The sequence below is a fragment of the Branchiostoma floridae genome, chromosome 7, assembly GCF_000003815.2.
Source record: "Branchiostoma floridae strain S238N-H82 chromosome 7, Bfl_VNyyK, whole genome shotgun sequence".
In the NCBI taxonomy this organism is placed as follows: Eukaryota; Metazoa; Chordata; class Leptocardii; order Amphioxiformes; family Branchiostomatidae; genus Branchiostoma; species Branchiostoma floridae.
This window is the reverse complement of record NC_049985.1, coordinates 1,346,868-1,369,399: the sequence shown is the minus strand read 5'-3', so window position 1 is coordinate 1,369,399 and position 22,532 is coordinate 1,346,868. Positions and strand designations below refer to the sequence as shown.

General features: G+C 43.9%; 2 protein-coding genes across 2 annotated transcripts; one reads left to right on the top strand and one right to left on the bottom strand.

Annotated features, from left to right (window-relative positions):
• Nucleotides 1-410: 410 nt before the first annotated feature.
• Nucleotides 411-7,322, top strand: LOC118419251 (fatty acyl-CoA hydrolase precursor, medium chain-like). Its single transcript, XM_035825599.1, has 10 exons — nucleotides 411-568; nucleotides 1,304-1,445; nucleotides 1,821-2,028; nucleotides 2,655-2,834; nucleotides 3,234-3,508; nucleotides 3,860-3,938; nucleotides 4,464-4,616; nucleotides 5,069-5,222; nucleotides 5,934-6,162; nucleotides 6,542-7,322. The coding sequence occupies exons 1-10, from the start codon at nucleotides 478-480 to the stop codon at nucleotides 6,801-6,803; spliced, it is 1,773 nt and encodes a 590-aa protein (XP_035681492.1). The 5' UTR covers nucleotides 411-477; the 3' UTR covers nucleotides 6,804-7,322.
• A 6,675-nt stretch (nucleotides 7,323-13,997) lies between these two features.
• On the bottom strand, nucleotides 13,998-21,226 carry LOC118419250 (carboxylesterase 5A-like). The gene is made up of 10 exons (XM_035825598.1): nucleotides 21,129-21,226; nucleotides 19,638-19,776; nucleotides 18,551-18,761; nucleotides 17,949-18,128; nucleotides 17,283-17,557; nucleotides 16,581-16,665; nucleotides 15,851-16,027; nucleotides 15,282-15,435; nucleotides 14,674-14,902; nucleotides 13,998-14,522 (listed from the first exon to the last, which is right to left on the bottom strand). Exons 1-10 carry the CDS (start codon nucleotides 21,199-21,201, stop codon nucleotides 14,315-14,317), a joined length of 1,731 nt encoding a protein of 576 aa, XP_035681491.1. The 5' UTR covers nucleotides 21,202-21,226; the 3' UTR covers nucleotides 13,998-14,314.
• Nucleotides 21,227-22,532: the final 1,306 nt, after the last annotated feature.

Below are 22,532 nucleotides of genomic sequence, written 5' to 3'. Positions count from 1 at the left end.
CCCTAATCTACGACGTTGACCAAGCCCACGACTGGTGCAGGCGCGCTGGTGGGAGACGAACCGATGCCGTGACAGACAGAGTCGGTCGCAGCGGCTGCAGGTGAATGCTGGGTCCGTAGTTGATGCCGTAAATATGATATTAAAGACAAAAAAATGGACAAAAAAATAATTCAACGGCATGCCTTCTGCATATTTATTGGCATAAAATCTAATTTTTCGTTTCCGCAAACAACCCGGCCGGGCACCGGGAAGGAAATGTGACGTAGGCATCAAAATACACAAAATGTCAAAATAAGATTCATAGGCATAATATGTGTATATCTCTAGGTATACAGTTTAATTTTTCGTTTCTTAAAACATCCCGGCCGGGTCCCGGGAAGGAAATGTGACGTAGGCCTAACAAGGGCCGCTGTAAGGCAAAAGGCCAAAGGTCGTGTTGTCAGCCGTGCAACACCGCCGAATAACATTCCAGTCAAGATGGCTGTTTGCTCACCGATAGGTCGTTATGGGGGTCTCCGTGCGTTTGTGGCTTTCTCAGTGGTTTTCTTCGTCATTGTAGGAAGATCAGGTGAGTTAATTGTTTTCAGATTTCCAGCCTGCGAACATTACTTAAGTTGTAATCCATTAGTCATTTTTGTCCTGGAGGCAGACGCAGATTTTGGTCCGCTGAGCAGTTAGAGTCTGTGAACAAGCAAAGTTCACCGACGTGGCTATATTTCACTTACCGTCGATTAACACAAGGGTTTATCTCAATGGACCTGAAGTGCAAATTCAAATACATCATGACATGTGACAATCCCTACATGGCATATATAATAAAATAAATCAAGGAAGGTTTAGACATTAGAAATTCCTCGAATGATTGTTAAAGCCTCCACTGATTGTAAGAAACTTATAATTATCCCATACTACAACTCCTGTATTTGTTAGAAAAGCCTTAAGTTAAGCTATAGAACTGTAGTTATGTAGATGCAATACTTTGTACCTTGGTAAATGGTGGTGAAATAAAATTATTTGATTAAAACACTGAAGGCTGTGAGAGTACTTGTTATGGGAGTACGAGTAAGAAACGCCGACGTTGGGCTTAGAGGTCAAGAGTTCAAATGCCAGCCGTTGCTCAGGCGACCAAATCACGAAATACATCAACCTCTAAACACGTAACATCACAAAGTCGACAAAAGTGATACGGGAGCAGGGAAAACCTTTCTTTAGCAAAGAAAAAAATATAATCTTAGTATTCTACGGAAAAATAATTTTGTTGGGAGTTGTAAAGTTTGACAATCTTTTCTTTCACTTGCATTAGATGCCGCTGTTGTCTCCACTACATATGGCGACGTGAGTGGTTCAGAGTTCCTGACCTCCTCTGTTGTCGAAAATGCCGTCTTTGACCGCGTCTTCACCTTCAAGGGGATTCCTTACGCCGCTCCGCCTGTGGGGGACCTCAGGTGAGTTGAAAAAAGACGAGGGATAACTAAGAAAGACATAGACATGAATGAGTGAATTTACGAAAAGTGGGTCTGTGAAGTAGTTCTAGAAAAGGGGTAGCTAAATGAAAAATCATGAATGAATAGGTGTGTGAAAGGGTTCGATAGTAGAATTAATAGATGGATAGAGGCATGCATAGATGGATGGACGGATGGGTGAACGAATGGATAAACGATTGATTTGATGAATGGACGACGCGTCTTGCCATTGCTCAGGATAATGATGGAAAACACCAGAAATATGACAGGGAGGACATTCCACATCTAACTACGTGTATGTAAAAAAAAAGTTGCTTTCTCATCATTTCACCTCTGTTATTCCGTCCCTACCGCTAGGTGGCGCCCTCCCCAGGACCCCGCCAGCTGGACAGGTGTCCGTGACGTCACAGAGTTCGGCTCCAGGTGTATCCAGGACCCGGCCGCGATGGCCCCAGAGCCGTACCCCATCTTCCGGGAGTTCCTCGCTCGCACCAACGCCAGCAGCGAGGACTGCCTGTTCCTGAACGTGTACACTCCAGAAGTGTCCAACACTGCCAACCTGCCTGTGAGTCATTATCTCAGTTCTAACGTACTGTGTTAGCTAGCCTCACATGCATGTCGCCTTGTTCCCGTACTATACCCGGAATCGGTCTATCGAAAGTGCGAAAAGGAACGAAATATGTATTATGTCCAGGAAGATAAGCTGTGTACAATTTTTTAAAGTTTTGTATTACAGCTTATGGACTAATAAAGCATCAAAGCATCAAAAGAAAAGTTTAGGTACGCCGCTCGGACGGGGGGTTCACGAAAACACACAAACACGCACAGCACACACACACGCGCGCGCGAGCACGAACGCACATGCGCGCGCGCGAGCAGGGCACACACACACACACACACACACACACACACACACACACACACACACACACACACACACACACACACACACACACTAACAAGAGATGCCTTACTGCCTTGTGGTACATTAACAAGATTCGTTTCACATTTCGCATGAGACACTATGAATCTACAGTCCCTCGGCCGCACCTGGGGCAATTGCTGTCGTATTGAAGTCACCTGAGTGGCGCCGAATGGCAGCTCGCTCCATACCCGCTCTCTGCCAAGAGAGAGTAGTCGGCCCACCCAATAACACAATAACAATAACCAATAACACAATCTCTATTTCAGGTGATGGTGTGGGTCCATGGCGGAGGCATGGTCCGTGGCAGTGCCGACGAATACCCGGCTGAGATCCCCACGTCACTCCATAACGTCGTCATGGTAACCACCAACTTCCGTTTGGGCAACCTGGGCTTCCTGCCTACCCGGGACGACGACGCACCGGGAAACATTGGGCTGCTGGACTTGGTGAGTACATATTCACCTGCCATTTTTTTGTAAGATTTACACGTTACAATATTGTCGTCTTTGCATGACAACATGGTGGTAGTCGACACTGTCTCATATATACATTTTTCGCCAAGTCATCTGTTTCAATGCCTTCATCTCAAGATTATAATTCAAGAATTCATTGCTTTAATGTTTTTTGTTCGATAGCGATAGGTCTTAAAGGCTGCTGCGTGAAGACTAGGATCCAGATACATGTGCCTTTGTTCGATGCCCTAATGACACTGACTATTAAAATGGAAAATAAAATCACCAATGGTTCGAAGACGGTTGCTAGTGCATCCATCAGGTCTTACCTGTCGCGTTTTCTGTAGTGGTATTTTCTGTCTTGACCACGAATCAAACAATGTCTTATGACAGATGAAAGGTCTCCAGTGGATTCAGGCAAACATCCGGAACTTCGGAGGAGATCCCGACAGAGTCACCATCTTCGGCCAGTCCGGAGGAGGCTGGGCCGTCTCCCTGCTCGTCATGTCTCCCATGGCAACGGGACTGTTCCACCGGGCCATCTCTCAGAGCGGCGTGGCGGGAATCGCAATCACCCAGAAGGGAGACCTCACACAAACAGAGACTCTCGCCCGCGGATTAAACTGCACCACGGCCTCCTACGATGACATGATGAGCTGTCTGCGGGGGTATGTTCTTATGTTCTAGTGTGTTCGAATGTTCAGTGTGTTCGAAAGTTCGGTGTGTTGGAATGTTCAGTATGTTCCAACGTTCGGAGTGTTCCAGTGTTCGGTATGTGCGAACGTTCTGTATGTTCGAACGTTCGAATATGGCTTTCCACTTAGAATTTTATTTCAGGACCTTATATTGTGATTCCTGCTCAAGCTAGAGGTTCCAGTAGTTCTAAATAAGGTTGAGGTAAAGGAAGGCGGTGAATACACAGCTATGTATCACGTCTATTGCAAGTTGAAGTATAAACGTTGAAGTATGAACTTACATTAAACTATCTTTATGAAATATCGTCATCTGTTTGCGCACAGAAAGCCGAGTGAGGCCATCGCGGCAGGGACGACCGCCACAGCTCTGATCGGCGGCAGGCTTCTCCCAGAGAGTCCATGGGTACTGTTTCCAGTATTCTGTCATAACTGATTTACACAGGGGGGATCACTTATTTCTTGAAATCGCATGCGCAGAACCCACAAATTGTAAAAAAGAGTGGGGCTTTTCGTCTCCCTCTGCTTCCAAAAAAAAGAAGTCAAACCCAAACTGTTTAGGAATAGCCAACACTAGTATCCGAGTAGCCCCTTTCCACAATAATTTTAACCACTGTTCATTGTATCCTATGTTTATACGATGTACTTGCAATTAGCCCACAGGCATGAACTTGCAACTAAACGTCTTTCTTTCATTATCCAAAATTTGATAGCTCTCTGAATCAACGATGTTCGGGGAACGCTCAATAATCTCCAAAGTCTTGCAAAGATATGTCATGATCTTTCAATGATAACAATGATATGTCAATGATGACAATGAATGAATTTTGGATCGCGCATGCGTTTGGCAAAATCCCGAGGGAAACCTGAGTCTTAAAAAAAATGATACACATGATATTTCTTACTAATATCTATTCCACGTCTACAACAGGACCTGATGTACAAGAACCGGATAAACAGGGTTGACTACCTCCTGGGCACCAACAACGACGAGTTTGCCTATGTAGACGACGATGGACTGACCAGGCCGGAGTTTGAAATGCAACTGTCCTACAGTCTGCGTCGGATTACTTCGCAGTACTTGGTAAGCCTGATTCCCTTATTTGGGCATTTGCACTCACGTGACAGTGACGTATGTAATATACGCCATGATGGATGGTTGATGAGTGGGTGATATACAAACACATAAACAGGCAAACACACACACACATACACACACACACATACATACACACACACACACACACACACACTGTACGTATGCGTCGGATTATGAAAATATACTTCCCAGTACTTGTTAAGCTCGATTACCGTATTGGGGCATTTGCATTCACGTGACATTTACGTAAGTAATATATGCCATAATGGATGGTTAAACCAGGTTAAGGCCTTATGGAAAGAGACATTTGTCTCGTCGGGTCTGCCTTGGTGAACTTGATGAAGGACAGAAACTCGGAGAACTTTGTCTCGACTTCACCATGTAAGAAATCCGGATGAACAAAAAGTGAAATTACGTCCTCCACCGTTGTTCCTTAGGGAGGTATGGTTAACGAGATTCTGCAGCCCGTGATAGACCAGTACGTGGACCCAGCCAGCGGGAACGATCCTATCTACCTGGGCGAGCAGTTCCTAAAGCAGGGCACCGACTCGGCGTTCGCCGCGCCGACCGTTCATATGGCTCAGGCTGCAGGTATGGCAATATTCTGTCCATGTGTGCAGTTGGTTTAGACACTTGTCATAAACATTCACATTCCTGGGTACTCGTATGTCTAAAAACAACAGATTTTAAGAAACTCGATTCCAGAAGTACATTTGACTAATTCTTTAGATCTATCAGTTCTCAGAGTTACAAGATTGGTAGGTACACAAAATATTGTTTCGTTTTAGAAATTAAAGATAAAGACACTCATGTCTATAGTTTGCTTTTTTGTGGTTTATAGTCAACCATACGAAAGTCACCTTTTTTTGTTATGTCAATTAAGCCTCAATGTTATTACAATATCACTATGTTATGTCACCTGGTCGATAGGCTAGCGGACACATGATCGAGAAATCGTGGGTTTATTCCCGGCATTTCTGACTGTATCTTTGGAAAGACACTAAAAAAAAGTTTCACTCCACCCTCACCCAGGTGTAAAAATTAGCCCATTCAAATGCTTCAGTTGGGTGGTTAAAGGCGTCTGAAGGAGATAGATAGAAATGATGGATCAGTCCAATCCACGGTTCCTTGTTAGCAGGTGCATTGTGGTCTAAGGTTACAGTTCATGGTCCCAGGCCCCTTAAACTTGTCCTTAGATGACCATACATCAGTGGTGCACGTGCCCGCTTGGAACTGTGAGTTGTCTTATTGCTATCTTTATTACGTTATAATTCTGAAATGCTAAATTTTGTCTTCACACAGTTTACGGAAACGAACAGGTTTACCAGTACGAGTTTCAGCGCGCCTCGTCGGTTTTCAGCTATCGGCCTTCGTACATCAAGGCGGACCACGGAGACGAGCTGTTCTACACGTTCGGCATCCCGCTCCTGCGTGACGACACCGGCGCCTCCTGGAAGTACAACTTCACCCAGGAGGAGAGGGACCTGAGTCTGGACATGATGGCGTACTGGGTCAACTTTGCAACTAACGGGTGGGAGTTTCTTATGATGATGTAGTACAAGTATTGTAATTTTTTAAAGAGCTGATGTGCAAGCTGTAGCAAAAACGTATTGCCAATCCCTGAGGTCGCCCAGAAAGAGAACGAAAAGATCCTATATTCTACTATGTAACAAATCATACAGTATATGGTTTCTATGATTTTTTGATGGAATTTATGCCCTGCCCTTTCGTTTTGCATAGCATCTCATCGTTATCTTGGTATCAAATCATGCCAAAGTTGTCTCTATTTGACGACTGGTTAATAAACTACACATTCTCTATGTATTGTTCTCGTGTCGGAATAGATTACAGGTCGTTCTATGCTGTACGAAAGTGGCAAAGCTTGAATTTGTTCTTGCTTTGCTTTATAGCGACCCAAACGACTCGTCTGGAGCAGCGAGCACGCGTAACCTCGTCGCCTGGCCACGCTACATGACGTCATCACAATCCTACCTCCAGCTGGACGTGACGCCATCTACTGACGACAGGCTGCGAGATGAGCTGATGAAGTTTTGGAACGAGGAGGTGCCGAGGCTGCTGGGAAAGGATGTCAGGTCCGGTGGTGACGGAGGGCCTTCGCGAAGTCATGTTCTCCTGGCGTTCGTGCTGAGTGTGTCCTATGTCTTTGCCTAGTGAATGCATGAATGAAGGCCTTTATTGTGCATTTTTGCCTAACGGAGCTTAGTACAGGTTGCAACAGAGACAAAACAAACATGTAAAGGTACTATTATAGTTTTAGTCTGGCATAGAACTTTGGCTTAAGCTTCTTCTCGCTTTTTGGTAATGCTGAAAATGTAGAATTGTACATCTATGTATAGTCAGTTAGTCAGTTTGTCTCATGGGGAATATATTTTTTCAGTCCTAGCTATAGCCTTGTGCCTAAAGTGAGGGAATCTACTTTCTATATCAATGAATTATTTCTATCATTAACATGCGTAGTACAATCTACGATGAAGTGCACTTCATATTCTACTGTGTTTGAAACTTTGAGGTACAAAATTGACGGATTCTTTGTTCTAAAGGAGTAATACCCGGGTATATATATATACTCGGTACAGAGTATGACTATTTTCACACCTTATCTTTACTACTCTACCCGAATTGCTGTAAAATAGATGAAATTGCTTGAAGTTCAGAAATAAAGACCAGAAGAAATGCATATCATTATACATTTATACTTAAATGTGACATTTCCGCTTCCTGTCACTGAGCTCATTTGGTTGCCATTAGGTGGAGGTCAGAGGTCACGGAAGAGAGCACACAGGGCACGGACAGCTTTTCGCAATCCTTGGTGATTAAGGCTCCTTAAGGTCTAAAAACGTGCCATCTATGCTGTAGGTAGGGCTTGAAGTAGATTTTACGTTCTTTTTCAAGTTTCTAAAAATATTTCGCGCCTGTGGAAACCTACATCCGGAGAACCCTCCCAGACGCCAGATGTTTCACTGAATATTGTTTGCTTATGCCCAAAGTTATGAAATATGAGCTTGAACACTATATAGATATGTCAACAGTCATCACAATCATTTTGTGCCCCTTTTATGAGGCGCCCTGCAGTTTGCTTGTTTGTCGTTGATGACGCGTTTGTAATGTTCGTTTGAGCGCCTACGTGCCAGCCTTGACGTCATCTTCAGACAATCACCACGCCCGCGTAAGTAAGACTAATCAAGCAGCGTTTTCCCCACTCCGCTGCGGAGCAGCCACACCGTGCTCGAATCTGAGAGGCTAGACCTGGAACAAGACGACTGAGGACAGCCCTTCATGACTTCCTTACCAAGAGAGTACCAACTGGACATAGTCTGCCCAGCTGGAGACTGAGGTAAGTTTAGAGAAAATTAAGGTAAGTATATATTGTTGAAATGAAATCAGTTGATGATGGCAGCTGAAAAGTGCCGAATTGTTGCGGAGAAAATCTCTATATATGGCTGATTTTGTAATACTGTATGAACAGCAACATTGATTCCAAACAACGTATCAGACTGATGAAGAAACTTTCCACAGGATCAAGCCCAATACAGTCCAGATCATTAATATTGGAAATAGCATTTGACGTCGAATTCTCACTTTTGACAAATGCGTAGCGCATGTTCCCCACCAGCCTTCGTCTCCTATCCGATCAGTTACACACATTTGATTTTTTTGGGTTCATCACTTTTAGTTGACAAACCAAAAAAAAGATACCTTTGTCATTTAGTACATGAACGAACGCCAAAAGTTAATACTGTGGAACCACCAATCCTTGCCTTCCTAATTATTTCAGGTTTCCTGTTTGTTAACACGCTTAAAATCTAGAATGTATTACTCAAAATGTAGAACAGATTTTTTTTAAATTCAAAAGTACATTGAATAATACAAATAAAGGTACGAGGACGAAGTGACGGCCGACTCAAGTTATACTCAACTAATTTTAGTGCCACAAAAATTGAAAATGATATATTACACAGCACTATAATAACTAAATAATTAGATAAGAATATACATACATGGAAATACAACAGTGAGCGTGAGTCAACCCCCCTACCGGTAGAAAAATGTCAAACAGTTGACTTTGGCTCCTGTAGAATGTGCCCGGTACATAACAGAATGCTTGTTTCTTGTTTAATGCTTATATTCCATCCGTCATGAGGTCCAAGAAATTGAATTGATGTTGATTTACTAAACTTCTCACCATGAATGTCCAAACGGTGTCATTAAAATATCAGTACAAAGCAAAACGAGTAAACAACCTCCATGTTACCTATGAATATTGAAACGGTCAGACAATCAGCACAACGATATCAGTAATATTCGCCAAATAGCTGTTACTCGATCAACTCAGGAATAGGATTTTGCAAATGGTTTGCGCAAACTTGTTGAGCAGGTTTTCTAACCTAACCATGAATAGGAGGTGAGGACAAATTTTGGCTAGTCCAATAGGAACCAAAGTAGGACTATAGTGTCATCCAGACTCCATGGTAAGACTATGTCAAAACAAGGTTGATGCAAATGAGTCATTTACCTCGTGTTGCTAGGGTACAGGAGCTACCTGACACGTCTTACCATTTCTAAACTCATATCCAGTTGCTTGGGTAACTGCTGTTTTGCGTATCTTATTACCTGGATATCTAACGTTAATCGACATATCAGTAAACTTATTTAGGTTGCTTGTTGGGTTCCTTTTCAGAATAACTGGTGAAGCCCTTATTCTACATGCACCCTAACAACCGCGCTCTTTAAACCTCTTAGTTCATTGACAGTCAAAAGAAAAAGAGTAAACAACCTCCTTGTTGAATTTTCATATTGAAATAGCTTCAGACTATCAACACAGCCATATCAGTAAGACTAATCTACGGCATGCTTAATGGAATTGCCTTTAAGTTGGCATGTCGGCAGTTAAAGAGGGTATCAAACACCTTAGCTGCACTGCAAACACCATAATTGCTTCACGGAGGATTGCGTCCTACGGACTCTTGTTATCATTCCATTTGTTCAGAAGGTAATATGTTTTTGTGACATTTGTTTGGTGACAAAGGTATGACAAAAAATGTTTAGGTTTAACCGCATAACTCAAGACGCTATGGATGAAATGTCATGGAATTCGGTATGCGGTCACACCATATTGCATTCAACAACAAACCTGGTGTTTATGAGGGTAAAATGGGACCTTTAATGAAACTTATAATTCCCACAAGCACTGCGGCATAAGTATGGCAAAGAACGATTGTTTCACATCTAAACAGTGTAACAAATTTTACACTATCAGATATTTTCTTGAACAAAGAAGCCTTTTTATTGTATTGCTCAGGTAATCAGACACCATGGGGAGAAAGCTGCGACACCTGCTGATGTTCCTTCTCATCATCCTGAAGGAGCCCAACATGCCAGAAGCAGGCTGCAGCTGTGCAACATCATATCGCTGCGACTGTAACGAAAGGGGCCTCACCAGCATCCCTCGGAACCTCCCAACATACATCACCCAGCTAGATTTGCATGGTAATCAGATAACAATGATTCATGCTGGTGCATTTCTAAACCTACCCCCGTTACAATATTTGTACTTGGGCGCCAACGAGATGACAATGATCGAGCCTGGTGCATTTGCAAATCTACGCACGCTTCGACGTTTAGACCTGTCCTACAATAAGATAACACTGATCAAGAACGGTACATTTGTAGATTTATCCCAGCTGCATGATTTGGATCTGTCCTATAACCAGATAACAATGATTCAGGCTGATGATTTTGAAAATCTAATCAAACTCATAGAGTTGAATCTTAGCCACAATCTGATAACAATGATTAACCCTGACGCATTTGCAAATCTATCCGATCTGCAAGACGTATACATATCCTACAACAACATAACAATGATTCAGTCCGGTACATTTGCAAATAAACCCAGGTTATATACGTTGGCCCTGGACAATAACATAATAACAATGATTGAGAAAGGTGCATTTGCAAATCTTATCAGGCTAAAAAAGTTGTGGCTGTCAAACAACCAGATAACAATGATTCAGGAAGGTGCATTTGTAAAACTGCCCAGACTCCAATGTTTAGACATTAGAAACAACACTATGACTGCCATTGCTCACACGATAACTGTGCTTGCCCCTTTAGCTCACGGCTTGTTGTCATCTAATCTCGTCATAAAACTGGACGGGAACCCCTGGCAGTGTGACTGTAACCTGCTCCGTTTCGAACCTGATTCGACTGGATTTCCTTCATTTGAAGGCCCAATAATCTGTGCTCAACCCGACAAATTTCGGGGACAGAAGCTTATTGATATCAATCCTGAAGAATTGGTATGTGCAGAGCCAACCACATTAGCACTGCCTGTTGATGTCCATGGGACCTCGAACAATAGCACACTAGCTGGCCCAATAACAGTTTCTGCAGGCAAACATAACCAAGTAACATCTTCCAACTATTACAATAGCACAGCGGTTCTCCCAACAGCAGGGTCTACAGGCAAAAGAGGCAAAACAAGAGCAACAATAAGTTTAACCCTTCAAGCTACTTCAGGCAAACCGGAAAGCGGCAGTTCCAAAGAATCTGTTCCCAGATCGCATGTTCTCATTGGCTCTTTCTGCGGTTCAATAGCTGGTCTTCTTCTCATCGGTGGCGTCATTATTACAATCTGGTACAAGAGGAGGACCAAGAATCCTCCTTCAGGCCCTACTTCAGGCGCACTTTCTAACATTGCGTCGAGTAACTTTAACATGGGAGCTACTGTAGTGACCTATAGTCATTATCAGACAGGGCAGGGTCAGTCTCAGGCCGTAGCAGCTGTAGTGACCAGTGGCGATGACCACCAGTATGAAGATATAGACAAACAACATAATCAGACAAGGCAGAGCCAGCCTCAGGCCGCCCCTGGATTCAGCACATGCGCCGTAGCTGCTGTAGCGACCAGTGGTGATGACCACACGTATGAAGATATAGACAAACCTAATCAGACAGGGCGGGGCCAGTCTCAGGCCATCACTGGATCCAACACAAACGCGACAGCTGCTGTAGAGGCGAGTGGCCATCATCAGCCTCAGGCTATCATTGAAGCTAGAAACCCATCGTATGCCACAGGGCAGATTGTCTCCGTGCAAAGTCCCCTATACAAAGTCGCAGGTCAGTCACAGGCTATCACTTAGTCTGGTATTAACACCACAGAGGCGAGTACCCATCATATATGGCACAGGTCAGGTTGTCTCAATACAAAGTCGTAGGTCAGCCTGAGTCGTCACTGAATCCAATCTAAATATCACAGCTGATGTAACCAATGGTCATCAATGAATGAACATAACAATAAGACAGGACTGGGTCAGTCTCAGGCCATCACTGAATCGAATACAATACCATAGCTGCTGTGATTACCAGTGGCCATTAGTACCAGTATACAGATCAGAGTTTCTGCAGTCATACAGAGCAGAGTTACAAACCGTAGATGTTGTAGCGGCCAGTAGCAATGATCAGACAGGGAAGGACCAGTCTCAGGCCATTGCTTAATCCAACCCAAGCACCACCTATGCTGTAATAACCAGTGATCATAACCCACCAGTAATGATTATGTACAAACATAATCAAGCATGACATGGCCAGTTTCAGGCTATAGCTGAATCCAACCCAAACACCACGTACATGTATGCTGTAATGACCACTGGCCAAGACCACCAGTACCATACATGTTCTAACATAATCAAACAGCTGGTGTGTTACGCCGAAGGGCGGTTATACCGGTTATATTGATACAGATACAGAAACAGGGCAGGGCCAGTTTTAGACCATCACTGCATCTTACACAAACATCACAGCTGTTGTGGTGACGAGTAGTCATGACCAGACAGGGGCAGGGGCAGTCTCAGGTCATCACTGATGATGAGACTATCTTGACTTCTGTTGCACTGATATTTTATGAGACTATTTATGTGTGCTATATAAGAAACGAGAAGATATTCTTAATAAGGTTCCTCCAAACAGTTGATACAAGCAGAAAGTAGAAACACATGACAGTCGCCGCTACTACTAGCCTCAAATAAACAGCGCATCCACTGATGCTTGTGGCTGCATAATGATGGCCACACAATCGATTGCAATTGGAAGCAAATAGGAATAAGATTTGTCACATGGCATTATGTTTCTCATGGCCATACTGTATGCGACAGCGCCTTTCTTTGTAAATAGCTCAAACACACTGTGGTGTGAGGTTCTCTATACTTAAAGTTGTGTAATTTTGTTAAACAAGTTTTTCCCTATAATTTACAATGTTTTCTACTGGATTTTATAGAAGACACTGTTGTTTGGACAGTGTAGTTGAACAGAAATTTATTCTTGTGTTTCGTGGATATAAATTAGAGCTAAGGAATTGGATCACAGTAGCAAGTCATTAACATTTCAATACTATATTTCTCTCGAGTTACACGCAAGTTGTTTCCCTATTTTTAAATATTGTTTACAAAGTAACAGATTCCCTACTGTCAACTTCATGTATGACTGCTGTTTAACTAGTGTAGTTGTACTGACATTTTTGTGTTTTGTGCATAGACTTATGTAAAATGTGCAACTTGTCGATGTACATCGCAGCAAGTTAGAAGATGTTCAGAAGACGCTATACCAGTAAACCGTTACATAACTTTTCTCTGTTCCTAAACCACCACTTTAGGAGTGTTTTCAACTCAGAACTATGGTATTCGAACAGTTATTATGATTGTAGGTTTGAAATTTGTCAATAGATCTACATGAAATGGACTTTTAATCAATATTTGCAACTAATTTTCTATTTCCTTTAGCATGTTTCATGTCTTAGTATGAACAGGTTTTAAAAAAGATCATAGATCTTTTAGTCTTGTTTACCTTCGTTTTCGAACATTTTTGAACAATTTGAAAAACAAGAATGACAATACATTTCTGGAACAGAATCATGGAATACTGTGCAAGTTTCCTTTCCATTTGACCAATTGAAGCAGTCGAGAGTGTAAATCCCGTATGTTGTCATGTTTTAAAAGGCTACCACGTCCAGATTTCAATTCTATTTTGCGAAAACAGAGATTTTGAACAAATGTAATGTATTGAACAAATGTAATGTTTTGTGCTTTCCATTAAAGGATATAATTCCTTTCAAAATTCTCTAAGGTGTGGGAATTACTTAAATGTGCAGTGCAAACTTTGAGCTAGGGACGCTTGGTTTAACACAATTGTAGTTATAGAACATTTGATAAGTATGAATGAAATAAGTATGCCATGTCCGTATTTTCATTTGCATGTTTGTTCATGACCAACAAATCAGCGATTGACTGATACGTTTAAAAATTAAGCACAATTAAGGGTGCTAATGCAATGACATATGTATATCAATGATAACGTCTAAATAGTAGTTTATTTGCGTATTCTCACGTGTACATCTATTTTGGGGTGTTCAGATGATGCCATCCACTGAATGGAGTCAGTGTAAAATAAAATCATATGGCCTATAGCAAATGACGTTGATGAAGCAAAGCAATTAAATTTTTACATTCTATATAACAAACGTCCAAACGAGCCTCAAGTTCTACGTCCAAGCCAGATATATACAATCTAATAATGCATTTACATCAACACATAGAGCAAGTCTTAAGAGCAGCGAAAATGATATTCGTCACATAGTAACACTTCAGTGACGAAAGCACTCAAAAAGGTTAAAGTTCGTCCGGCCCGGCGGTTCGAATTTTTTTTCCCATCAGCCTCGGCACCTCCTCGTTCCAAAACTGCATCCGGGACTCCCGAAGCCTGACGTCAGCAGATGACGTCACGTCCAGCCGGAGGTACTCTTGACCCGATGGCGTGTGACGTGGCCACTTTGCAACGTCACGCATGCGCGCTGCTCCGCTGAAGTCGCTAGGATCCCTTTCAGGCGGGAAAATAGGACATGTGAATAGTTTAGGAAGCGTGCTTATATATAAGTACATCAATGCATAGGGTTCAACCACAGTTTACACTACAATTTCCAATATCTAAACATTGTCCAATGTAGCCAGGTCTTCAACAAATAACATACCCGTTAGCGGCGAAGTTGACCCAGTACGCCATCATGTCCAGACTCAGTTCGCGTTCCTCCTCACTGAAGTCGTACTTCCAGGAGTTGCCGGTGGCGTCACGCAGGAGCGGGATGCCGAACATGTAGAATAGGTCGTCGCCGTGGTCAGCTTTGGCGTGTCTAGGTCTTTCCGTTAAAAACGACGTGCGGTGCTGGAACTCGTACTGATAGACACGGGAGTCAGGGTGTTCTGTGAGGATGGGACAGAAAGTTTAAATCTCAAAACAAAGCCGACAGACCGAATCGCCACTGTAGAGTGGATTCCAGCCTTATTACCTACATGAAAAAGAGAGGTATAGTTTTTGTGGGTCTGTCTGTCTGTGTGTCTGTCTGTGCCTGTCTGTCTGTTTGTGTCTCCTGATATCAGACACAATCAGAATATTTCATGGAGGGATGAATTCTCCGAACTCTTGTTAGCCTTGGTTCACTCCCGACACTCCCGAGTCGCTACCCCGACAAAAGCTTAACAAGTAGAGTACCTGAGTGTGTAGGTGTCCAACCATCATCCCTGGGCCAAATGCAGTACTAAAGACTGATGACGATCAGATGATGTAGAGACTCTGACATACCTGCCACAGCCTGCGCCATGAGCACATTCGTTGCGGTGAACCTGTAGTCGGTCATCAGCTGGATAAACCGGTCACGTGTGTAGATCGGGTCGTCCGAGTCGGGGTTCATGTACTGGTCTATCACGGGCTGCACGATGTTGTCCACATTGCCGTCCTTTTAAGAAAAAGAAGAGGACAAAATTAAAACAGAGGGCTGGGAGGAAAACTTATATTTACTTACAGTAACTCCTTGAAAAAGCTGTACAGCTTTCCCCTCAGACTTTGGTAGCATGTTCAGAATATCAGGGATAAACAAAATGAATTTATTGAGCCTAAAAATAACATGCGTCCAGAGCAAACCCCACGCAAGAGGTGATCATACTGACATCAGATCATCATCCATCTTGGAAGCGTCCTAGAGGCCGCCCAAGCGGCAGATGAGAAGATTAGGTCTACGGCACACTCCAGGAGCTGGGGGTCCCCAGATCCGACTGGACTGTCTTTGCCCAGTGGTGAACAACGTGGCGAGAACTGTCTGTAGCCGCCACACCTATGATGCAAGCGAACGATTGATTAAAAAAAACACTTACGGGGAATTGGGCGGCAATGAAGTTGAGTTGGGCCTGCAGAACATCCGGCAACACAGTCCTGTTCAGGCCGTCCGCGGTCACTTCCGGAACTATGCCCAGCAGCCCGTTGCTGAACTCGCCGTCGGTGGTGCCCAGGAGGTAGTCTACCTCGTTAACCTGCTTCTTGTACACCAGGTCCTGGATTAAAAAGGGAATGAAAACAGTAGACTGTCATCTAGTGCACTTGTATATGGGGTAGTTTACTCGGAATTTACATGTTCTTGGTTTGATCCATCCCAGCGAGTATCAAACTAAGGACAGTAAAGGACTTCTAGGTTTCGAGCCCAACAAACGACTCAACAATCTACCACTTACGCCACACACGTCAACATAGGTTCGTCGTGCGATTTCCTCGAATTTTCAGGCATGCTGTGACAGAACCACTCGCCGACAAGGATATAAAACAGCCTTTTCAGGTACAAGACGAGTTGCACTTTGCACGACGTCTGAATGACGACCTCAGTTTGTGATCGTACGGGGATCGCACGGCGTGTATGACCGGGCCACAACACTTTAAAATGGCCTTCGTCGATCAGAAATGACCATGGTAAAACCCTAATTCACATCAACCCTACATGACTATGGCCAAACAGGCCTATCCGAAATATAGTCTCTCATAGGGCACATCTGTAATCGAAACAACACAAGGCCAGGAGATAGCACAAGACAACACAAATCTAGATAAACTTACCCACAGATCGTCTGCATCTGGTAAGTAACGTCCCCCGACTATCGGAACTGGAACATCGAGTTCCAACATGTCTTGGGCTGGTTTGCTGAGGACGAAAAAAACATTCTTGTTTGACAAGCTAAGCAACCGATGTCGTACATTCATGGCCAGTGTGTTTTATAAGAAAGGCCATTTTCAACATTTCAACTTGTTTAACATGGATAGACTAATGCTATCTTAAAATTTGACCAAACACAGTTTTCACAGAAACGCAGGCGCTACTGTGGTGCTGTACAGTATTCTGCACAATGTGTGGCCCAATGGTCAGGGAATCGGAGATGGCTACCGCCCTATAAACCGTACGGTGTGTGGAGGACTTTAACTTATTACGCTACTTAAAATACGTTGAGAACATTATAAACATTCAATGACATATCCTCATGTTGTTTTGATATTAATCAGAAATATATAAACGTATGCGTAGACACACGCACACCCTACTACAGTATTATATGTGCCTAAAAGCTGTGAGTAGCCGGGATACCATCCTCCGTAGACGTAGTTAACGATGGTTCTATTAAACCTTCCTCTTGCTTACACCACGGCGACTAAGGAGTCTGGTACCCAGGCTAAGCTGTGTGGCCCGATGGTCACCACCCAATACACCGTGGGGGGTAGGAAAGATTTTAACTTATAACAAGTGACGTCGTATGTAGGATGTACCTTCTCAGACAGCTCATCATGTCATCGAATGAGTCCGTAGTGCAGTTTACCGAGGCGGCGAGAGTTTCCGTTTTTGTGGTGTCTCCCCTGCGGCTGGCCCCGAGCCCGGCCACGCCGCTCTGAGAGATGGCCCGGCGGTACAGCCCTCGTGTCTCCGGGGACATGACGAGCAGGGACACCCCCCAGGCTCCGCCGGACTGGCCGAAGATGGTGACTCTGTCGGGATCTCCGCCGAAGTTCCGGATGTTGTCCTGTACCCACTGGAGGGCTTTTGCCTGTGAAGAAAGGAGTAATCTATGAAGAAAGCCGCCACCAAACTGTTCAAACAAATGCTACACGATGATCACCTGTCCTACACAACCTTACCCCCTTCCAAATCCACATCTACAGGGTATAAACAAAACACGCGCACCGCCCCGACCCCCGCAAGAACAAAAAGACCTCTCTCTGTCTCTCTCTCTGTCGCTCTATCTGTGTCTCTGTCTCTCTCTGTCTCTCTCTGTCTCTCTCTGTCTGTCTGTCTGTCTCTCTGTCTCTCTCTCTCTCTCTCTCATTATTTCAAGTTCAATTATGACGATTACTCTACGCCAATTGGTAATCTGGAAAAGAGGTCTAACGGATTTTCTAGTTACTTTTTTTTATTTTTTATTGAAACGTTGAACTCACCATGTCCATTAGCGCAACGTTGCCGTCAGTGTCGGCGTCCCGGGTCGGCAGGAAGCCCAGGTTGCCCAGCCGGTAGTTGATGGTTACCATGACGACGTTATTGAGTGACGTGGGGATCTCAGCCGGGTACGTGTCTGCACTACCCATCGCCAGACCTCCTCCGTGTAACCACACCATGACCTGGGCACAACAACCAACACATAAGATCGTCAACAGACAACTACAAACAACACATTTATACTACCAAACTTTACAACAAACAACTGAAGGCTACAATTTTCCTGCAGCCTTACAATTACCCCTCTGCCTCCCTTCACTTCTGTCTTTTTCTCTCTACCCCCCTCTCTCCCTCTAACCTTTCCCCTCTCCTTGTCTCTCCCTCCCTACTCACCTCGCTCCCTGTATGTCCCTCTATCTCTCTACCTCTCTTTCTGTCTTTCTCTCTCTACTTTTCCGTCTCCCTTCCGCCTTTCTGTCTCTCTTCCTATCTCTTTTTGGTCTCTTTCCTTCTTTCTCTCTAAGTTTCTTGTTGTCCCATATATCTCTCCCTATGCATCTCTCTCTCTCCTTTTCTCCCTGTTACTGTCTTGATGTCTATTTACCGGTAGATTCGCAGTGGAAGCCACGTTAGGCGTATAGACGTTCAGGAACAGGCAGTCCTCGCTGCTGCTGTTGCTGCGGAACGGCCCGGACAGCTCGTACAGAGGCGAACCTGGCGGAAAAGGCATCTCCACAACCTGCGGGCACCGGGCTCCGAACTGGGCGGCGTCCCGGACTCCGGTCCAGCCGACCGGGTCCTGGGGAGGGCGCCATCTGGGGAGACGGGAAGTTTGTTATGTTATGGAAGGGAAACATGTTGTTTTTGTTCAATTTTTTCTTCTTCTTCTCATACCTACAATAAGGTCAATAACCTGTACCAGGCGTCTTTCACCATGGTTGTGCAGGTGTGTCAGGCACCATGTAGTGTTGTAGACGCGAAGTGGCTCGTCACCATACCACGATTGTGTTTGAGAACAAATTGACAGAGCAATAACTTGTCAGACTCAAGGAGGTTAAAATCCTTGTTAGACTCGACCACGTGAAGGTGTATTTGCTTTCAAATATTACGTTTTTTTGTTATTCATTATCACAGGTAATTTATACACATGGTCGGAAACAAACCTGCCCTGAAGTTTATTGCCAAGAAGAGGGTCCTTGGTCCGATTGATCAGGACAAATGGCACTGACATCTGACCTCTGACCGCAATAACCGTCCAATGACCCTATGAGTTTGTGATCTTGAGTTGTTTTTGTTATTAAGTATGAGTTGTTATTCTTTTGAGTGTTCCTAAGTTGCTTATATAATTTACAAATCCGAATTGGATTATTGCTTTGTTATGTTCAATCCTATGTTAGTAGTTATCTTTTGTACTTTGAGTTATTATTATTGTTATAGGGCTCCCTTGGAAATCAGTTACTACGTTGACTGAAGGGACTACCCTAAAGATCAATAGATAAATAAAAAACTTGGTTTGGTCACCTAATCGGAATGTCAGTCACACAATCAGTACAGAGACAGTAGCAGAGACAATGTGGCAGTAGAATGATGACTACTTCACACCTCTCGTCGACTTCCCCTTTAAATAGGCATAAGCGGATGGATAAACTAAAGTAAAGAGGTGTTTCTTTGACGCATGGTGTCAGACTCACCTGAGGTCCCCCACAGGCGGAGCGGCGTAGGGAATCCCCTTGAAGGTGTAGATCCGGTCAAACACAGCGCCCCCTATGAACGAGGTCGGTAACTCCACCCCGTTCACGTCTCCATAGGTGGTGGGGACCACAACTCCGCCTGGACGGGTGAGAAGTGTCATAGTTTGGATCAAAGTTCATCATACAAACTTCATGCATGTCACCGGTAGATATGCGTTTAGAGTAAGTCATTCCTACGTGTCTAACCCCTGGTTACAAGGTACAATTGTAAGCCGTAATCACCAAGTTGTTTGAAACATATGAAACAAGAACAAAGCATGTCCGGGACAAAAGATACAAAAACCGTCAGTATTGCTGCAGTACCATGGTCGGCCGCCAGGACTTCAATCAACCCTGGCCATTGTGTCTACAACAACTACTCACTCATGCCCGTAGCCATGGGGGGGTTTGGGGGTTCAGAAGCCACCCCCCCCCCACACACACACACACGATCGAAGGTTCGCTTTTTCATGTTCAAGATTTATTTTTGAAAGGCATGACTGATTTGCATTTTTCACTGTTAGACATTTCATTCAATCTAAGCCAATCTATCAGCAAAATTTGCAGAAAGAAAGTGCAGGAAATATCGTTTCAGTGGGTCCAGATTTCAAAATTTCCCCGGACCTCCATTACGACGCCTCGCGTCTTTGGTGTCAGACAATATGAAAATATGTCAGGCCAGGGGAGTCACCCTCAAAGACTTACGCCAAAAGCCTTGTATATTTTTATAGAAATTCCATTAAACTTGGCCAGCAAATTTTTCCCAGCAAATGCAGGAAATAGCGTTTCAGAGGGTCAAGATTTCAAACTTTTCCGGGGAACATGCCCCGGACCCCCAAGCAGCTCTCGCCTGCGCCGCTCGATGGTCCCACAAGTGCTAAAATGACCCCCCCCCCCAACCCAAATCCTGGCTACGGGCTACGTACCAAATATTTATATCCACAACCCTGACCTTTGTGTCTAACTTTTCCGACACCTACCCACTTACCAAACATCACCACAATCCATGACAGGCTCTTTAGTCATGCTGAAAAATATCCGGATCACTTGGACACAATGTTTACATGCGCACACCCAGACACACCCCAAACATATAACGTGTTATTAATGGGGTGAATGGGGCTACCCTCTGAATCTTATTTGGGTCTTCGGGGTCAACGGTTGCGTTGTACCATCTACCATAAACGTTCATAATAAGAAAACACATGTAAATGTCCAACGCAATTGGGACAATAATGCACTGAAATGTGGTGATCATTTGTAACAATTGAATGAATGAATGGTTTACTCCATCGCCCCCCTCCCATTCCCAAACTCACACACATACACAATAGCGCCTACGAATGGTTGTCCGGGCCGAAAGTGAATGTTAGAACACTGCATGGACGAAAACAAGGCCACACTGGGGAGCTAAATGCACTGGAATCATGTACAAAACCACGTCCAACCCACCTGCGAGCCCCAGCAGCGCCGCCAAGACGACCACGTCCCCGACACCTGAGGTTTTACCTGCACGCCGGCCCATCGTGTCTCTGATCGTGTCTCTAAGAAATGTGGATTCCGCTCGGGAAGCACCCATTTATAAACGTTTGCTCGATGCTAAACAACAGATCATAGATGATGTCATTCGCTAAACCGAGCTGGTTACCTCAATATATGATTCAACCGCGAGCGCCAGCCGGGAATTCATTCACCTGTATGTTGACAAAGGCTGACAGGAGCCGGGGTCATGACATCTGAACCATGACGGTAATATTGATTCTCATTGTCTTGTCTCTTGAAGAGGTTTAGACCTCTTTGCTTTCATTTTTCCATTTCCGTTTGAAGAATTTTTATTGACATATAGACATGAACTGCCTTGGATATGAACGACACGTATTGTTCGAAACTGTAAACTAAATGTTGTAAAAAAAAACCTGCAGATCGGTAGCCTCTCGAGTGAATGACCTGTAGCACGCTCAGTGCGTTAAGGCGAGATGACCATATATGGTCATCACGGTCCAACCAGGTACGCTCGGCTGTCAGCTCAGCTAAGGTCCCAGAGAGTTTACCATATTCGGGCATGGAATTGCAGCAAAACTGGGTTAATATAGGATAATTAAGCATATAATGGCTTAGTGGAAACATGCTCACTGAGCAGTGAGTCATTCTTATTTTGGAAAGTTGTCAAATGTTAGACAGTGCAATACCGGAAGTCATCTGTAAAGCCGGTGTCACTGCAATATTTTGAACATGAAAAGGTTACCGAATCCCATCTATTTTATTTGAATGGGGTTACCATATTCGGGCATGGCTGAAATGAATGTGTTCACCATTCACCATACATGGCGAATTAGACGTGAGTCATTTTTAATTTGGTAAGTTGCCGTCAAATGTTTAATAAAGGGCCACCAAAACACACCGACACACATCCAAAAATCGCAATCTTACACTTTTTTGGGGGGGGGGGGGCATTTCTAGCGATCAACACATGTAGCTCCTTCACATGGAAATCAATTTCCTTAATTCATGGTACAGTTTTAATTTAAACTTTGAAATTCTCCTAGAAGAGATTGGAGTTCTAATCTTCCTTACAAGAATTTCGTCTCTTCGATTCTGCTGTGACACGTATACAGTATATTCAAAATTTTGTGTTTTTATAATAAAGGATAAAATTTCTTTCAAAATTCTGTAAGGTGTGGGGATTACCTAATTACCTAATTTGCATTGTAAACGTGTGCGGTAGGGGCGCTAGGTTTAACACATTTCATTGTAGATATAACCTCACATAAGTATGGGTAAAATAAGTATGACATGTCTGTATTTTAATTGCCATGCATTTGTTTATTCACGACCAAAATAATCAGCGATTGACTG

Coding starts and splice junctions, on each gene's coding strand:
- LOC118419251 (XM_035825599.1), top strand. CDS start 478: ATGGCTGTTTGCTCACCGATAGGTCGTTATGGGGGTCTCCGTGCGTTT. Junction 3,939..4,463: donor TTCTCCCAGAGAGTCCATGG/GTACTGTTTCCA, acceptor CGTCTACAACAG/GACCTGATGTACAAGAACCG. Junction 5,223..5,933: donor TCATATGGCTCAGGCTGCAG/GTATGGCAATAT, acceptor GTCTTCACACAG/TTTACGGAAACGAACAGGTT.
- LOC118419250 (XM_035825598.1), bottom strand. CDS start 21,201: ATGGGCCGGCGTGCAGGTAAAACCTCAGGTGTCGGGGACGTGGTCGTC. Junction 18,129..18,550: donor CTTCCACTGCGAATCTACCG/GTAAATAGACAT, acceptor TGTTGTGCCCAG/GTCATGGTGTGGTTACACGG. Junction 14,903..15,281: donor CATGGCGCAGGCTGTGGCAG/GTATGTCAGAGT, acceptor CCATCCTCACAG/AACACCCTGACTCCCGTGTC.